At 37.9% G+C, this 15,797-nt stretch overlaps 1 protein-coding gene across 1 annotated transcript; it reads right to left on the bottom strand.

Moving 5' to 3' along the window:
* Positions 1-14,910: 14,910 nt before the first annotated feature.
* Positions 14,911-15,408, bottom strand: LOC138869614 (uncharacterized mitochondrial protein AtMg00860-like). Its single transcript, XM_070147246.1, has one exon. It carries the CDS (start codon positions 15,406-15,408, stop codon positions 14,911-14,913), a length of 498 nt encoding a protein of 165 aa, XP_070003347.1.
* Positions 15,409-15,797: the final 389 nt, after the last annotated feature.

The following is a 15,797-nucleotide window of genomic DNA, read 5'->3' as shown; positions in this document are numbered from 1 at the left end:
CTCACGGGTTACCCAAAACCAAATCCGGACATACGCCCAAGTCCGAAATCATCATACGAACATGCTGGAACTTTCAGATCCCAATTCCGAGGTCGTTTACTCAAAATTCTAATCCTAGTTCATTTCTTCAATTTTAAGCTTTCAAAATGAGAATTTCCATTTAGATTTGACTCCAAACTTCCTGAATTTTAATTCTGACCATACACACAAGTCAATATACCTGAGATGAAGCCGCTCATGGCCTCAAACTGCTGAATGACGCGCCGGAGCTCAAAACGACCGGTCGGGTCGTTACATTTTTATAAATGACTCTATTCATAGAAGTGTTAGGGGTGCCTATGTTCTTGAATTCTCATGTGTCTTATTATTATATCTTTTGTTCATGGGTCTCAGAAAATATGTAAGTTCAAAATGTTTACTTCATGATATTACTCAAAGACATAATTGTTTTATGGCACTCCGAAAGATTTTATTGACGTACTTCTCATGCATTGCATTCATTTATACATGTACATTGATCCATGACCAGATGGCGTTATATAGGAATAGATATATGTGTGTGTGTATGTATATGGGATATGGGAAAAGGTTACGGTATTATATACGCACCACCACCTTATCAGCTGGTATACATTGATGATTTTTCCCATAGTGGCCGAGATGATATAATGCAATACCCTCAGAGACGTGATGATGCTATGAACACATGTACCTGTACACGACATGACATTCATATGCATATGCATGACACTATAAGTATTTCATGATTTATAGGGTTATTTAGACTTAAAGGTTGAGTAAATTACTCCGTGTTTCTTCCATGTCTTTTATATACTTATTTATGTGCCTTACATACTCGGTACATTATTCTTACTGACATCCTTTTGTTGATGACACTTCATTCATGCCTACAGGTATAAATAATCAGTTTGACGAGCCCTCATAGTAGACGAGGTTATCATTCCACGAAGGATCGGTAAGACTCCACCTCATTCGGAGTGCAACCAAGTCTGTGAGCCATCATGTTAGAATTTTGCTACTGACTTATGGGTAGGCTGCTACCTTGTCCATTTTGTGTCAAATACTCTTAGAGGCTTTGTAGAAAAAGGTTCATTTTGTACAGTATGTAAGAGGCCTTGACGACCAATAAGTATTCAAGTTTTAAGAAATATGGTTCATTGATACAGTATTTTCCCACTTATAGTTATACATTACAAGTCATGGCCATGTTGGCCCAGTTACCAATGACAATACAATAAGAAAGATATGTTATGTTAGTACTCGGTTGAGTAAGTCATCGTGTGCCCGTTGTGACCCTTCAGCTTGGGTCGTGACAAAAGTAGTATTAGAGCAGTTCTGTCCTAGGAAGTCTACAAGTCGTGTCTAGTAGAGTCTTGTTTATAGGTGTGTCGTACACCACACTTATAAGCAGGAGGCTACAGGGCATTTAGGATTTTCACTCTTTCTTCTTAATCTACATCGTGTGGTAGAGATCACTTGTAAGAATTTATGCTCCTAAACTCTATGTTATTCAAAATAAGATGGTACCTACATCCAGAAAGACGGTTGGTAAGAGATATAGTTGTGGAAGAGTTGAATCAGAGGAACTCGATTATTGCATCATGCTTATGATGGCTAAATGTGAGGTCTTTATCAGAACATGTATGTACTAAGATGTGTAAGCTTCTTGTTAAGGAGCCCTAAGGCATGATTATGTGTCCACCCCTATGGCGAAAGGCAATGAGAGATTTAGAAGCTAGATACAAGTTTGAACAAGTAAAAGAAGTAAGATGAAGAAGGGTACGAGACACCCAATTAATGAAGATTATCAATATTTACAATTCAGGTAAAGGGGTTGATACCCAATTTTTACCTTGTATCTTAATATATATATATATATATATATATATATATATATATATATATATATACACACACACACACATATACTTTCCAAATAGTGCATATGCATCATCATTTGGTTATTAGCATATACAATCATTTTTCATTATTTTCCATAATTTGTAAAGACTTTAAATCAATTTATTTCTGCATCTTATTATATAAATATCCAGTAATTATCCTGTAAATTATTTTTTACGGTGATTTAATCATCTAAACTTATCATTAATACCAACACAATGTTTAAATATTTTTCAGTGTATTTTTTATAATTACATTTGCATTTTAGGGATAATTGAACTTTTTTGCAATAATAGCCCATATTAATGTATAATTATATTATTTATGCAAAAATGACTTTTTATATTTTTATAATGATATATAATTATTTTTAATCATTTTAGTTCACAAATGATATTTTTTATATTTATTAATTACTTTTATAAATTATTTATTTATTAAACATTGGATATTTAAAATCTAGCCCAAACCTTACCTTAATTTCGGACCTAAACTACCCTGTCCAAGCCAATTAACGTATGAGCCCAAACCAAATAACCCCCAACCCAACCAATTAAACCATCTCGACCCAAGACCCCTACCTAATCGTTGTCCTTGATCTCTGAGATCAACGAACCATATTACTCCTACCGTATTAATTACCCTAACACTCCCCTAACCCTAACCACTCTTCACCAACCCTCGTCTTTTGAATTCTCTCAAACTTCCCCCTTCTCTCTGCCCAAACCCTAGCTGTCTCCCCCCTCATTCCCTCTTATAATCTCACCGAACATGGGATTATACGGCTATTTCTTCCCATATCTTACCCCCCGGTACTGGATCCTTCTCTATACCATTTTCCTAAACATGGAAAGCGGATATCACATGAATTGAACAAAATTAGTTCAAATTCTTGACTTTTTCAATGTACCATCTATGTTCATTCTTATTTTATTTTGGGTATGGATCTTTGTGTATCTCTGTTGATTCTTACTTATCCTAAAATTAGGGTTTCAGATCTCTTCTAGATCGAACCAAAACTGGTTTGATTCTTTTATTTTAAGCGATATTTCTGTCTATATTCATCTTATTCTATATAATGCTTGATTTTTTATTTTTGAATCTCCCGATTTGTGTAGTTTCCCTAAAATTAGGGTTTTGAAATTTCTCTCTTTTCCTTACTGATTCCGATTACATGTGATGTTATTTCCTTTCTAGTGCTTGAATGATGATTTTCCTTGTTTTGATGTTCGATTTCTACTGCTATATAAATCCCTCCGTTCCCCTTTGAAACAAACTGGAATCCTTAAGAAACTCACTAAAAACGGAACTTACTACTCTTTGTTCTCTCATACTCTTGTTCTCTATTCTGATTCCTGGCCGGCTGAAAGCCAAGGGCAGAATTTTTGGGTTTTTGCTACTGTAGACTTTGCTCTTTCTTGTTTTTTTGCATAACTGGTGAGTTACTAAACCCTTTGCAATTTAGTTCCTAAGTATTTGTAACTTGCATATGTTTTCACTTCTGAAGTTCATAGCTTAATGTGTTTTCTGGGATGTTCTCGTATGTAATTCTGACTGTCTTAGTTGAAATTTAGGCCTTTCTAAAGTAAATTCCATTACATTTGCAATTTGAGACATGCTTAGACCTGAGTTAATTAAGTTCTCTTTAAGTCTTCCTAGCCTATGTGTTACTGATGTTCAGAACCTTTGCACTTTAGCCATCTATTTAGTGTTTAAATTGGCTATTAACGTTGTTACTTGAACATAATTTCATACCCCCTTTTATGGATTAGCTGACTAAACATGAATGTATTCACCAAGTATCTAGCATAAGTTTTTTCTCTGAACTTGTTGTGATGATATGCAACATGTTTGATCCTGTATGCTTCTACCATGTCTTCCTAATAGTTGCCTTAATTTGTTCTCATTCTGTTAAGTTTTGTTGCCAATTGATATGATCGTTTCTTGTGACACTAGCATCTACCCTTAACATAATTTGAACCTTTTTCTTACTATGAGTCTGCGTACATCAATCTTGCAAATCTATCTTGTTAATATATGCATTATATGTTGAACTTGTTTTTTCTGAAACTTTGTTAAGTCTATTCTTAAAACCTAAGTATGTTCTATTACCTGTTCTATGTGCTTAACTTGAATATGTTTGTATCCTTCAGTGATGTCCCTTAACTAGTCTATTCCCTTACTGCCTGGTGTCATTGAGTTCTTACTCTTAGCCGGCTGAAAGCCAAGGCTACTTAGGTTCTATCCTTTGACCTCCCTAGTGTGAGCACTGATCGGGGTTCAATTGAGACCTTTGTGAACTCTGACACACTAGTACTTGGTCCCTAGTCATTTTCTGAATTACTTCTGTTAGTCTCCCTAGTGTGAGCACTGCCCTGGGTTCTTGAAGTCCTTAGGAACTCAAACACACTAGGTTCTTGGTTCTATATGCTCACCTCTATTTTCTACATACTCGGTGAATTGATTAGTTTCTAATTGCCTTATGTCAATGAAGATGTAATTTCTGGGCTGCTGTGAACCATGAGAATGAAGGCCTAGCCTGACTAGGTGTATCTTTGGACCTATTGTAGGCTCACTATAGTTATTTATTTCTGTAATTTATGCAAATTATTTGGGTCTATAATAATGTTTGTAATAACAACTGGGTTATTAGTAAATTGGGAAACAAGGTCTTATCTTAATGCTTGCATTAAAATGGGTAGAGATCCTGCCTATAAGTGCTCTACTATTCTCAAATGTGTTTAGTGACTATGCGTTAGAAATCCTTCCTATAGGTTCTCAACTTTTCTTGAATGTGTTCTGCTTTTACCTATTAGAAATCATGCATATAGGATATTAAATGACTAATAGCTCAATGTGAACATGCATTAGGCTGTGTAGGATTTTGTTAATTTACATGATACATAATCCGTAATTTAGATACCATGCCTATAGGATCTAAAATCAGTCTCAATCATGACTATAGAAATCCTTTCTATAGGGTCTAAAATCAGTCTTAATTATTACCCTGCTCGTTTCTTTCAAGTGCTAATGTCGTATTTTCAACACTGTGTTAATTATCATTTTCAGAAACCATACCTATAGGACTCGACTAAGCAGTTCTGAACATATTCCTATGGTTACCATTGTTAGTTACTGCATGAATCACCTAGATATCATGCCTATAGGCTTAATCTCTAATATGTATTATAATCAGTAGGCCACTGCATAGTCTTTTAGAAATCGTATTAAGAAATTGGCTTCTATATATGAAACTTTCTGCCCATTAAAATCCAGAGTCACATAGGGATCATGCCTATATGATTCAATAACTTTGATTAGCCTAAAATTTACAACTGTCAAATGCTCAATGTGCTTGCGTGCGTTCATTGTCAAAGTGTGGAGGCTAACTTGAGCTCTTAACTGCTTTTATATGAAGTCCAACTTATTTTCCATGTCGATTAGCTTTATCATTTTGAGCAGCCTAAGTTAAAGTCTAGAACTACATAAATAGAGGTCCAAAGCCTCCTGGATCATAGGCATGGGACGAGTAGTGCACACATAAGGCACGGTTTAGAACCCAACTAGTGTGCTTTAGGTAACAACTTAAAGATAGTAATCAGGTAGCAAGAGATAATAGTCTATGCCCGCTGAATAATATGAGTAACACCCCCTCTTGAGGGAGTTATGAAGTATTATTTATGTTGCACGGGGTGATCCTTTAGGCTAAATAATTTATGACCCCCTATCTTGTCTTTCAATCAATTATTTGTGTTTAATAATGAACTTCCCAAATTCCTTATTTTCTTATCTCTGGTCACATAGACTAACTCATATAATTATGTTCGACCGGGACCTAGAGTTGTGGACCTCGAGGAGTGCCTAACACATTCTCTTTGAGGTAATTTTGAGCCCTTACCCGATCTTTGGTAACACAAACTAGTCAAAACTGAGTTAACTGCAAAATAGGTGCCCTAACGCACCTCAAACCCGTTAATTAGGTGGTGACTCTCTTTTTTAACACCCTTCCTTTAAAAGAGTCATTGTCGTGCCCCCTTATTCCCTCCCCTTTTTGACGGGGGAAGAGATCCGGGTTTCGACATTCACGGGGTGTAATGACTCATTTCCTTTTTGAAATTGGGTATTTGAAGAGTTGCCACCTAACGGATTATGGTGAGTTAGGGAACCTAGAGCGATTAACTATTGGGTTGGTTTGCATTACCAGAGAATAGGGTAAGGGCTCGAAGTAACCTCGAGGGGAAGGTGTTAGGAACCTCTCTTGGTCCACAACTGTGGGTCCGACCGAACTTATATTTACAAATTAGTCCATATAAATAGTTGAATCAAACAAATTGCAAGTAAAACACATTAGATAACTCAAGTAACAAGATAAAGGTTTGGACAAGTTGTAAAACAAAGGTTTAAATAAAGAGAGGATTTGGGTAAGGAGGGGTCCTAGGTTGGTTATCCTATAATATCACCCCATGCAATATCCGGTAAACACTCTTCAATGTGGGGCTACACGTGACATCAATGCGTAGTCATCATATCTCATGTCTACCCTTTCCATCCCCTTATTGGTCATGCAAAGCGAGTGTTTGGTCAATGGTTCCTATTGTGTGCTGCTACCCGTCCCTTGTTAATTGTCCTGGAGGGAGTTAAGACCTCTACCTATAGGTAGTTCTAGACGTACCCCTAAGGTTTGGAAAGGCAAAAATTCTAAGACGACAGTCAAAACATTTAGGACTTTTACATAATGGGAGCAATTAAGAGGCTTAGAGTTTTCTCCTCAAACAAACACACAAGCATCATGATTCAAACACAGTAAAGGTCTTTATTAGACAATGTCCTAAAGTAGGATATCTAAGTGAATATGCAGAAATAGCCAAAACCTTTTTTAGACTCAGAATTTATACCTTAGTAGTTGCCTAGGGACTCTTTTAAAAAGCCTATTATAATCAAAAATGTTAAGCGATAGAGACAGTTTCAGAGAAATGCAACTGTTCAAAACGCACTAAGGCTTGCCTATATGCAGAATACTGGTGTCTATGTTAATGCAAAAAACAAATAGATTATGAAATAGACTCCTTTAATACCTATAAGCATGATATCTAATGAGGTTGAGGCAATTTGAAAGAGCTTGTTTCAGAAAACATTTAATACTTAAAAAGACCAGTTTAATAATGAACGAGGCGTAATGAGGTTGATTTGTTAGACTAAATCAAATTATCAGACAATATTGCGAGTAAAGATCCCTATAGGCATGATATCTAGGTGGATTACTGATTGTTAATGATTTGCAGGCATAAAAACATACATAAATACTCGTTGTGACTGAATTCCTATAGGCATGACATCTATGATTGAAATAATTTTAAGACATGATTGTTTGGAACCTATAAGCATGGTTTCTAACATGTCAGAATGCAAACCTTATAGACATGGTTTCTACTTGGGCAAAGCAATCATATTAAAGAGTGAAATATGAGCATGTTTTCTATTTAGGTAAAACAAACAGATTACAGTGTAAAACCCTATGAGCATGTTGTCTATTGAGTGGAGCAGACAGACTTAAAAAAGTAAGGACCTAAGAGTAGGATTTCTACCCGTTTACCCAGAAAGTATGCATCTACCCACCCTTTTTTACTAGATACCCCAAATATCTGTTTACAAATTATTACAGGCCAATGAATGAATTACATATGTAAAATAAAAAGATCAAGAAGCTATTCTATAGGGAGCCTTCAATTAGGCCCCAGTTTTCCAAGGCCTCCAATGGTCTCATAAGCCTCAGTTCCATAGACAAATTAGAGTCTAGGTGCATTAAAGTTCCCTAACAGTCTCAAGGACTCGGGCAGTTCTTACACCTAGACTTAGTAACCAAAGAATTGAACAAGTGTAGTGCGGAAAGGCCAACCTCAGTATGCCAGAGTTCAGAGGGTTCTCAAAAGGATCCCAAGGCAGTAGACATACTAAAGGGGGCAGAACTTATTGACTAAGAGTAAAGTGAAAGTGAAGGACACAAGTTGAAAAAGATTTTAGTAAGACTGTACTTAAACAAAAGTAATTCAGTAAAGCAACAGAGATTGTTTGAAAAAAGAGATTGGAGTAGTTAACAAAGTTCAAACACCTTAGGATAGGATCATACATAGCTAGTACATAGAACCAAGTGAATTCAGTAGTCACACAGGGGGTCAAGGGGTTTGGGACACATAGAACATTTGGCTGCAAACACATAACCTAGCAAAGGTCTTAGGACAGATTTAGACATGCTCAGAAACAACTGACACTGGCTTAGTCACAGAACCAGTCATGAAGAACACAAACACATAAAGGGGTAATAGGGTCTTGGGGATCCATGTGATATAGGATGGTAAGTATAAAGTAAGAGACAATTGGTAAGGCATGCTCAGAAACCACATAAGGAGAATATACTAATATAAAGAAGGGGAAGACATAATAACATGATAATAGTGTACTCTTAACTACAAATTTCACAGCAGAACCACAAATAGAAGCAATCCAGAAACAAGAGAAACTAAAACAATAGGAGAAGCATGTTGTTGTTGGAATTTTAAATTGAAACTAGGATATACCAGTAAAGAGGAGAGTAAGAAGAATGAAAGAACAAGAGAGCACAAATGGTTAGTCTTGGATTGCAGCCGACTAACAGTAGCAAATATCACAATAGAGAGAGCAGAGATTTTAAAGTATGAGAGATAGTTTTTGAAATCAAGTGTTCTTGTTTATGCTAATGAAAGACTAGAGTATTTATAGTTGAAAACAGGTAGTAAAATAAGGTAAGAATTATAGTAGCATGGTAATTAAGGAACTCAGAATTAGTCGGTCAAAATCAAGGCAAGTACTCCTTAAGTTAAGGGAGTTAACTCAAATGGTAAGAACCAATATATAAGGCAAGAAAGATCAGTACATGATTAATAGGGAAATAATCTAAATTCAGTAAGCATAGAGTAGTCAATTAGGACTAAGTTCAGCAAATTCCAATTAAAGAATAGATTCAGTCAGAATAAAATACCACAGCAAATAAGGTAGGGAATCAGTCACTTTAAATAGACGAGGTAGAATTTTAGGGTTTTAAAAGAAAATCTTTAAATCAAACCATCAACTATGGAAATTAGAATCAATCAAGAGGGAGTCATGATTCTATATTTTAACATATAAATAGATAAGAACAAATGGACGTAGAAAACATGCAAGGTCATCCATATCGACAGAAAGAAGCAAGAGATGAACAATCAAGATGAATACAATCAAACAGAGGTGATACAAGTAGGCTAAAGACTCAGTATAAAACCCATTTGAATCATGGTAACCATAGAAACTTAACAAAAATCAAGTAGTCATGCTAACACATAGAACAAAACAAAGAAGATCTAAGAAATTAGGGCTTTTAACAGAGTCGAGTTGAAAAAGCATTAAGAAAATAAAATAAGTCAAGATATGCAAGGAAAGAGGTTTAAACATAAAGAAAAATCGGTTTAAACAATTGTAAAGAAACTCTTAGAAACCCTAATTTTAAAGAAAGTAAAACGGTTTAAAATTGAGGATTTTTTAGAAGAAGTTTGAGAATAGTGTAAAACATAGAAAGAAACAGACTTAAATCATTAGAAAGAGCACAAATCTGAGGGATATAAACGAAAGTTAGGGTTTCAAAGAAAACCCAAATAGAAACAGAAGAACCTCCTATAAGCTTCAAAGATCGTAACATATATGGTGCGAGTTTTCCCAAAAAGCACACCGGATAAGCCATGAACAACCAAAACAGAAACCCTAGATCCAAATCGGCATGGCCCAGGGCCCTTGAAGGCCTCAGAGATGATGAGCAAGGCGATTGAGGAACCATTAGAGGCTTGGGGTCGAAAGATAGTCGTCGGAGATGAATGGAGAGAGAGGCGGTGGTTGAAGAAGGCTAGGGTTAGGTTGGGAGAAGAGAGAAGACCAGAGGATTCAAAGGCGGTATGTTTGGAAAAGTGATTAGGGTTGGGGGGTTGTTTAGAGTTAAAAAAGGATAGGGCAAATGATGGTCGTTGATCTTTTAGTTCAACGGCCAGGATTCAATGGGGTTTTGGGTCAGGTAGGAGTAATTGGGGCCTTGGTCAGGTATTTTAATCCGAAATTGGGATGGGGATTGGGTCTAATTTGGCTAAAATTGAAAGCCAAATCTGGCTATAAATTAAATAGCCCATTTTTCCTATTTTAATTTATAATAAATACTAAATAGTTTTCTAAAATATATCTTTTCTATACAAAAATGATTTAAAATATGAAATTATCATTTTAAAAATATATGGGCCAATTTTACACATATAAATATAATTATACATTAAAATGGCCAACATTACAATTATGTGCAATTTAGCTTAAAAAATACTAAATGTAATTATTAAAATTCATAAAAAATATATTAGCCATATTTTGACATAATTATAGAAATTAGATGAATAAATCATCATAAAAATAATTTTAGAAATAATTATTGGGGATTTCATGAATAAAAAGGGAGAAAATAAATAAATTTAAATCCTTAAAATTATGGAAAAAATTATAAAAATCTCGTGCATGCTTATATATGCATATATATATATATGCTATTTTGAAGGTATTTATGCATATTTAAAATATATAGAGAAAATATGGATATCAACAGCTGCCCTTCTTTACTTGGAAAGGATGAAAGAGTTTTCGGGTAAAGAAATGATGGCCAATTTTGACCAAATGGGATGTTTTGAAAGACAAAGGCTGGACTCCAATTTTTGAGTTGCCTATATATCCCTGGTTTTATAAGAACCAGGCCATATGTAGTTCTAGATTCACCCGCGGAGTATGCCGATTAAATTATTGCAAGAACGGACACGAGATGTGGAAGTGGCTATGATGAGCGGTTAAGGCTCGGGACGACTGGAGGGAACTTGAGGGAGATTTCTCCTGCTAGGATAGAGGTTGCTTACGGGTTACCTACAAATAAAAGATGCTACAAACGTATTTGCAAAAATTTAAACATGATGCAAATTCCCTTTGGACCATGAAGGTTGTCTTTAGACAGTTAAAGATGACATCCTTGGACCATGATGTCCTGGGCTATGAATTGTTTAGTGAGGGATTCACAGGCCATGAAATGGTGTTCTCGGTCCGTGAAAATGGTGCCTCCAAACCATGGCGCCTTTGAATAATGATATGCAAATTTGAGAGATCCTCAGGCCATGCCATGGTGTCTTCCAGCTACGAGGATGGTGCCTTTAGACTATGACGCCTTTGGACATATTGGCGATTGTTTTCACCCATGACATGCAAAAATATGATGTAACAAGACAGGGCTTAGACTTGCGAAGTGGAGGGCAGAGCTTAGCCCGATTGAAAAGCAAGTAGATAGAGCAATATTGGTGCAAAGGGGGATAGTGCTTAGTCCCGCGCAAGCGAGGAGGCAAGGATTAGCCTTATGCAAATGGGGAGGCAAGGATTAGGCTTATGTAGAAATAGGGTCCGGGATTAGACTCATGCAACTATAGAGTCAGGGATTAGACTCATGCAGGGTTGGAGACAGAGCTTAGTTTCATGAAAAGAGAAGACAGTGTAGCCTTATGCAGATATGGAGTCAGGGATTAGACTCATGCAAATATGGAGACAAGTCTTAGTCTCATCCAGAGAGAAGGCAGTGCTTAGCCTTATGCAAATATGGAGGTCGAGCTTAACCTCATGCAAAGAGAAGGCAGTGCTTAGCCTTATGCAAATATGGAGTCCGTGATTAGACTCATGCAATATTGGAGACAAAACTTAGTCTCATGCAGAGAGAAGACAATGCTTAGCCTTATACAACTATGGAATCAGGGATTAGATTCATGCAAGATTGGAGACAGATCTTAGACTCATGCAAAATGTGGAGTCAAAGATAAGACTCATGCAAATGCGGAGTCAAAGATTAGACTCATTCAAATGCGGAGTCAGATATTAAACTCATGCAAATGTGGAGTCAGAGATTAGACTCATACAAAGAGAGAATATCATATAAAGGTGGAGTATATCTTAGCTAGGATATGTTCAGTGTCTGATGGCTGGATGAATGGGGAATTTGCTTTGTGTACATATGTTTCCGAATGCTACGGGTACGTCAGATGTGCATGCATTCAAAGAAAAACCGTAAGTTTCTTGAGGGGAGGTTGGTTCTTGCTTCATCTGCCAGCTTTGCTCTGCTCCGCTCTAGAAGCCCCCCTTCGAGTTCCCCTAGGTAGCACCTGACCGTTATAAAAAAGAGGATTTTCAAAAAAATATGCATTCATTGATAAAATAGAATCGTTTTGGAAGCGTATTGATATATCAAGTAGTTTTTGATGAACTAGCGATTGTGACACATTTCAAAGGCATTGCAGCTCTCTTATGTTGGAATTTTGAGGGTCCTCCTCAAAATTCTGCCCCAGTTTGGTAGATGATTTTAACTGTTTGCGGATGGCGGACCCTGCTGAATCTCCTTCGGAATATTGAGAATCCTTCTCAAAATTCTGCCCAAGTTTTTGACTGATTACTGACTTCCTGGCATGTGATGGCGTTGGCTGGACTTGCTCCAAAATTTTGAGGACCCTTCTCAAAATATTGCCCCAGTTTCTGATTTTGGGGGAAATGAAAACTTTATTATGATATGACCGAACCCATAAGGCTGCCTACGTATCCCCTATTAAACGGGAATCAGTTTAAGCGTAGTTCAATTACATCAAAAAAAAATGTGAAATAATCTAAGCATAGTGTCACGTCCTTAGTTGTTAACTAAGTACATGTGCGACACTTGACAACTCGCTCACGATCTTGCACAACTTGCTCACTTTCTTGCTATGTCAAGTCAGCCTTACTACACTCAAGATCACTAAGAGAATAGAAGAAAGAACACAAGAGAATTGTTAAAGGAAGCTTTGTATTAGAGAGAACTTGAATTGTTTGCTTGATGAATTACAAATGAATGACCCCCTTTATATACTAGTCTCCTAGGGGCTAGTGTGTAAATATTAATTATTACACAAGTCCCTGATATTTACAAGATAAGGGCTTTTTCTAGAATTCTCTACAAGCCTAGAAGATTCCAAGGACTTTCCTAGCAAATCCATAAGGATCTAGGTTCTTCATAAGGAAATGCCCATAACTCTCTGGAATCTTCTCACAAATGCTAGCCTTCTTCTTAGGTAAGTTTCCACATGACATTAATATATGCCAAATGGCGCCTATGTGGCATGATGACATGGAGGGTCATCACACTCTCCCTCACCTAATATTGCGACGACCGCGATGCAATGCTGCTGCATAAACTCTCGGATCTTATCTTTGAATTTCCACAAGCCTTCATATCGTTCCCACGTGGCCTCCTCCGGTGATTGCCCTTTCCAATAGACAAGGAACATAGCTGTGGCTTTTTGCCCTTGTTTTCGCCTGTCCTGGTAATCTATGATTGCCTCAATCTCCTGATCATGCGAGGCGGTGATAGTCATTGGTATCCGACTTGATTGGCCCCTTCTCGATCATCCTTATCTTCATGATATGGATTAAGCATGCAAGCATGGAAGACAGGGTAGATCTTGAGATACGATGGCATGTGAAGCTTGTATGAGATCTTTCCTACCTTGGCAATGATCTTAAATGGCCTCTCATACTTGTGAATCAGATTTTGATGCATGTCCCGTAGTGCCTTGAACTGTCTTGGGTTAAAATTCACCATGACCATGTCCCCAACTCTATAGTATGTGGGACGCTGCTTACGGTTCGCAAAATTCTTCATCTTCTTAGCTTCCTTATCCAAGTAGGACTTAGCAGTGTCAAGCTGCTCCTCCCATCCTTTGGACATATGATAAGCCCCAAAACTCTTTCCCTTGAACGTGGATGGTAATGAATGTGGAGTTTGTGGTTGTTGGCCTATGGCTAGCTCAAATGGTGTCCGCCAAGTGGACTCATTCTGCTGCAAGTTATAAGAGAATTGGGCGATGTCTAGGAGCTTTGCCCAATCTTTTTGATGCGCGCTTACATAATGCCTCAAGTAGCATTCTAGTAAGGCATTGACTCATTCCGTTTGTCCATCCGTCTATGGGTGGAAACTAGTAGAAAAGTGTAGCTCCGTACCAAGTATGTCAAACAACTCTCTCCAAAAGTTTCCAGTAAAACGGGGGTCTCGATCACTAATTATATGCCTTGGTAAGCCCCAATGCTTCACCACGTTCTTAAAGAATAGCTTGGCGGCTTCCTTGGCTATACAACCTGGTGAGGCGAGCATGAAGGTGGCATATTTGGAAAATCTATCCACGACCACCATAATAGTATCATAACCATCGGACTTTAGTAGGCAAGTAATAAAGTCCATAGTTACGCTCTCCCATGGACGCTCTACAACTGGTAGTGGCTCTAAAAATCCTCCGGGTTGTTGTTGTTCAACCTTGTCCTGTTGATAGACAAGACAAGTCTGCACATAGCACTCTATGTCATCACGCATGCGTGGCCAATAGTAGACTGACTCAACCAGGGCCCTAGCGTGACGTTGACCTGGATGACCAACCCATCTTGTGTCATGACTCTCCTTTATGATCCGTCATCTAATGTCTCCAAATTTAGACACGTAGACCCGCCGACCTGTGGTAAGTAGTAGGCCATCTTCTATCCAAAACCATCTCGTGTTGCCTTTGTTGCTAACTCGATAAGTTGTTTGGCTGCTAGATCATGTTGCATGCCTTCTTTTATAGCCTCCCTAATGTCCCATCTCACTGAAGTAATTGTAGCAAGCTCAACTTTCCGGGTCAAGGCATCGGCTACAACATTACCTTTTCCGGCTTATACTCCAGCACATAATCAAACTCGGCCAAGAAATACTGCCACCTAGCCTACTTTGGTGTGACTTTTTCTGTGTCTGAAAGTAGCTAGTAGCCACATTATTAGTCTTGACCATGAACCTCGACACGAGCAGATAATGTCTCCATGTACGAAGGCAATGCACAATGGCAGTCATTTCCTTCTCTTTACCATTTAACATTGCTCTGTCTCATTTAACTTGCAACTCTCAAATGCTATGGGATGCTTATCCTGCATTAGGACATCCCCAATGGCGAAGTCTAAGGCATCTGTGTGCACCTCAAATGTCTTGGCAAAGTCACGTAATGCCAAGACTGGCTCCTCTGTTACAGCTGTCTTAAGGCATTCAAATGCCTTTTGACAATGCTCCATCCAAACCCATGGCTTGTTCTTCTTTAACAACTCAGTCAATGGTACGACCTTCACTGAGTATCCACTGATGAACCGACGATAGTAGTTAAGAAGGCCAAGGAAGGATCTCAACTCAGTTACCTTTATAGGTGCCTCCCACTCCTGGATAGCATGTACCTTAGCCTCGTCCATGTGTAGCTCTCCATTGCTAATGACATGGCCCAAGAAGTGCACCTTTGATTGTGCGAACTCACATTTCTCCCTCTTGATGTATAGATCGTTCTGTCGCAAGACTTGGAAAACCTTTCTTATGTTCTCCATGTGCTCCTCCAAGGTGTTGTTGTATATGACTATGTCGTCTAGGTAGACTACCATGAACTGATCACGGTAGGGATGGAAGATCTTGTTCATAAGGGTGAAAATGTGGCCCGTGCATTGGTTAAGCTGAAGGGCATCACCAACCACTCAAAGGCTCCATATCTCGTCACACATGCTGTCTTTGGCTCATCCCCTTCAACAATGCGAACCTGGTAGTAGCCCTTTCGAAGATCCACCTTGGTAAAGTACTTGGCTTGCCCAAGTCTATCGAACAAGTCAACAATGAGCGGGATCGGGTACTTATTCTTCACGGTGACCTTATTAAGTGCTCGGTAGTCTATGCACAAATGCAACGATCCATCCTTCTTCTAGTAGCTCCTTCAAATGATTCA

The sequence above is a fragment of the Nicotiana sylvestris genome, chromosome 5 (genome assembly GCF_000393655.2).
Source record: "Nicotiana sylvestris chromosome 5, ASM39365v2, whole genome shotgun sequence".
Lineage (NCBI taxonomy): Eukaryota > Viridiplantae > Streptophyta > Magnoliopsida > Solanales > Solanaceae > Nicotiana > Nicotiana sylvestris.
This window is presented reverse-complemented; position numbering and strand designations above follow the sequence as displayed.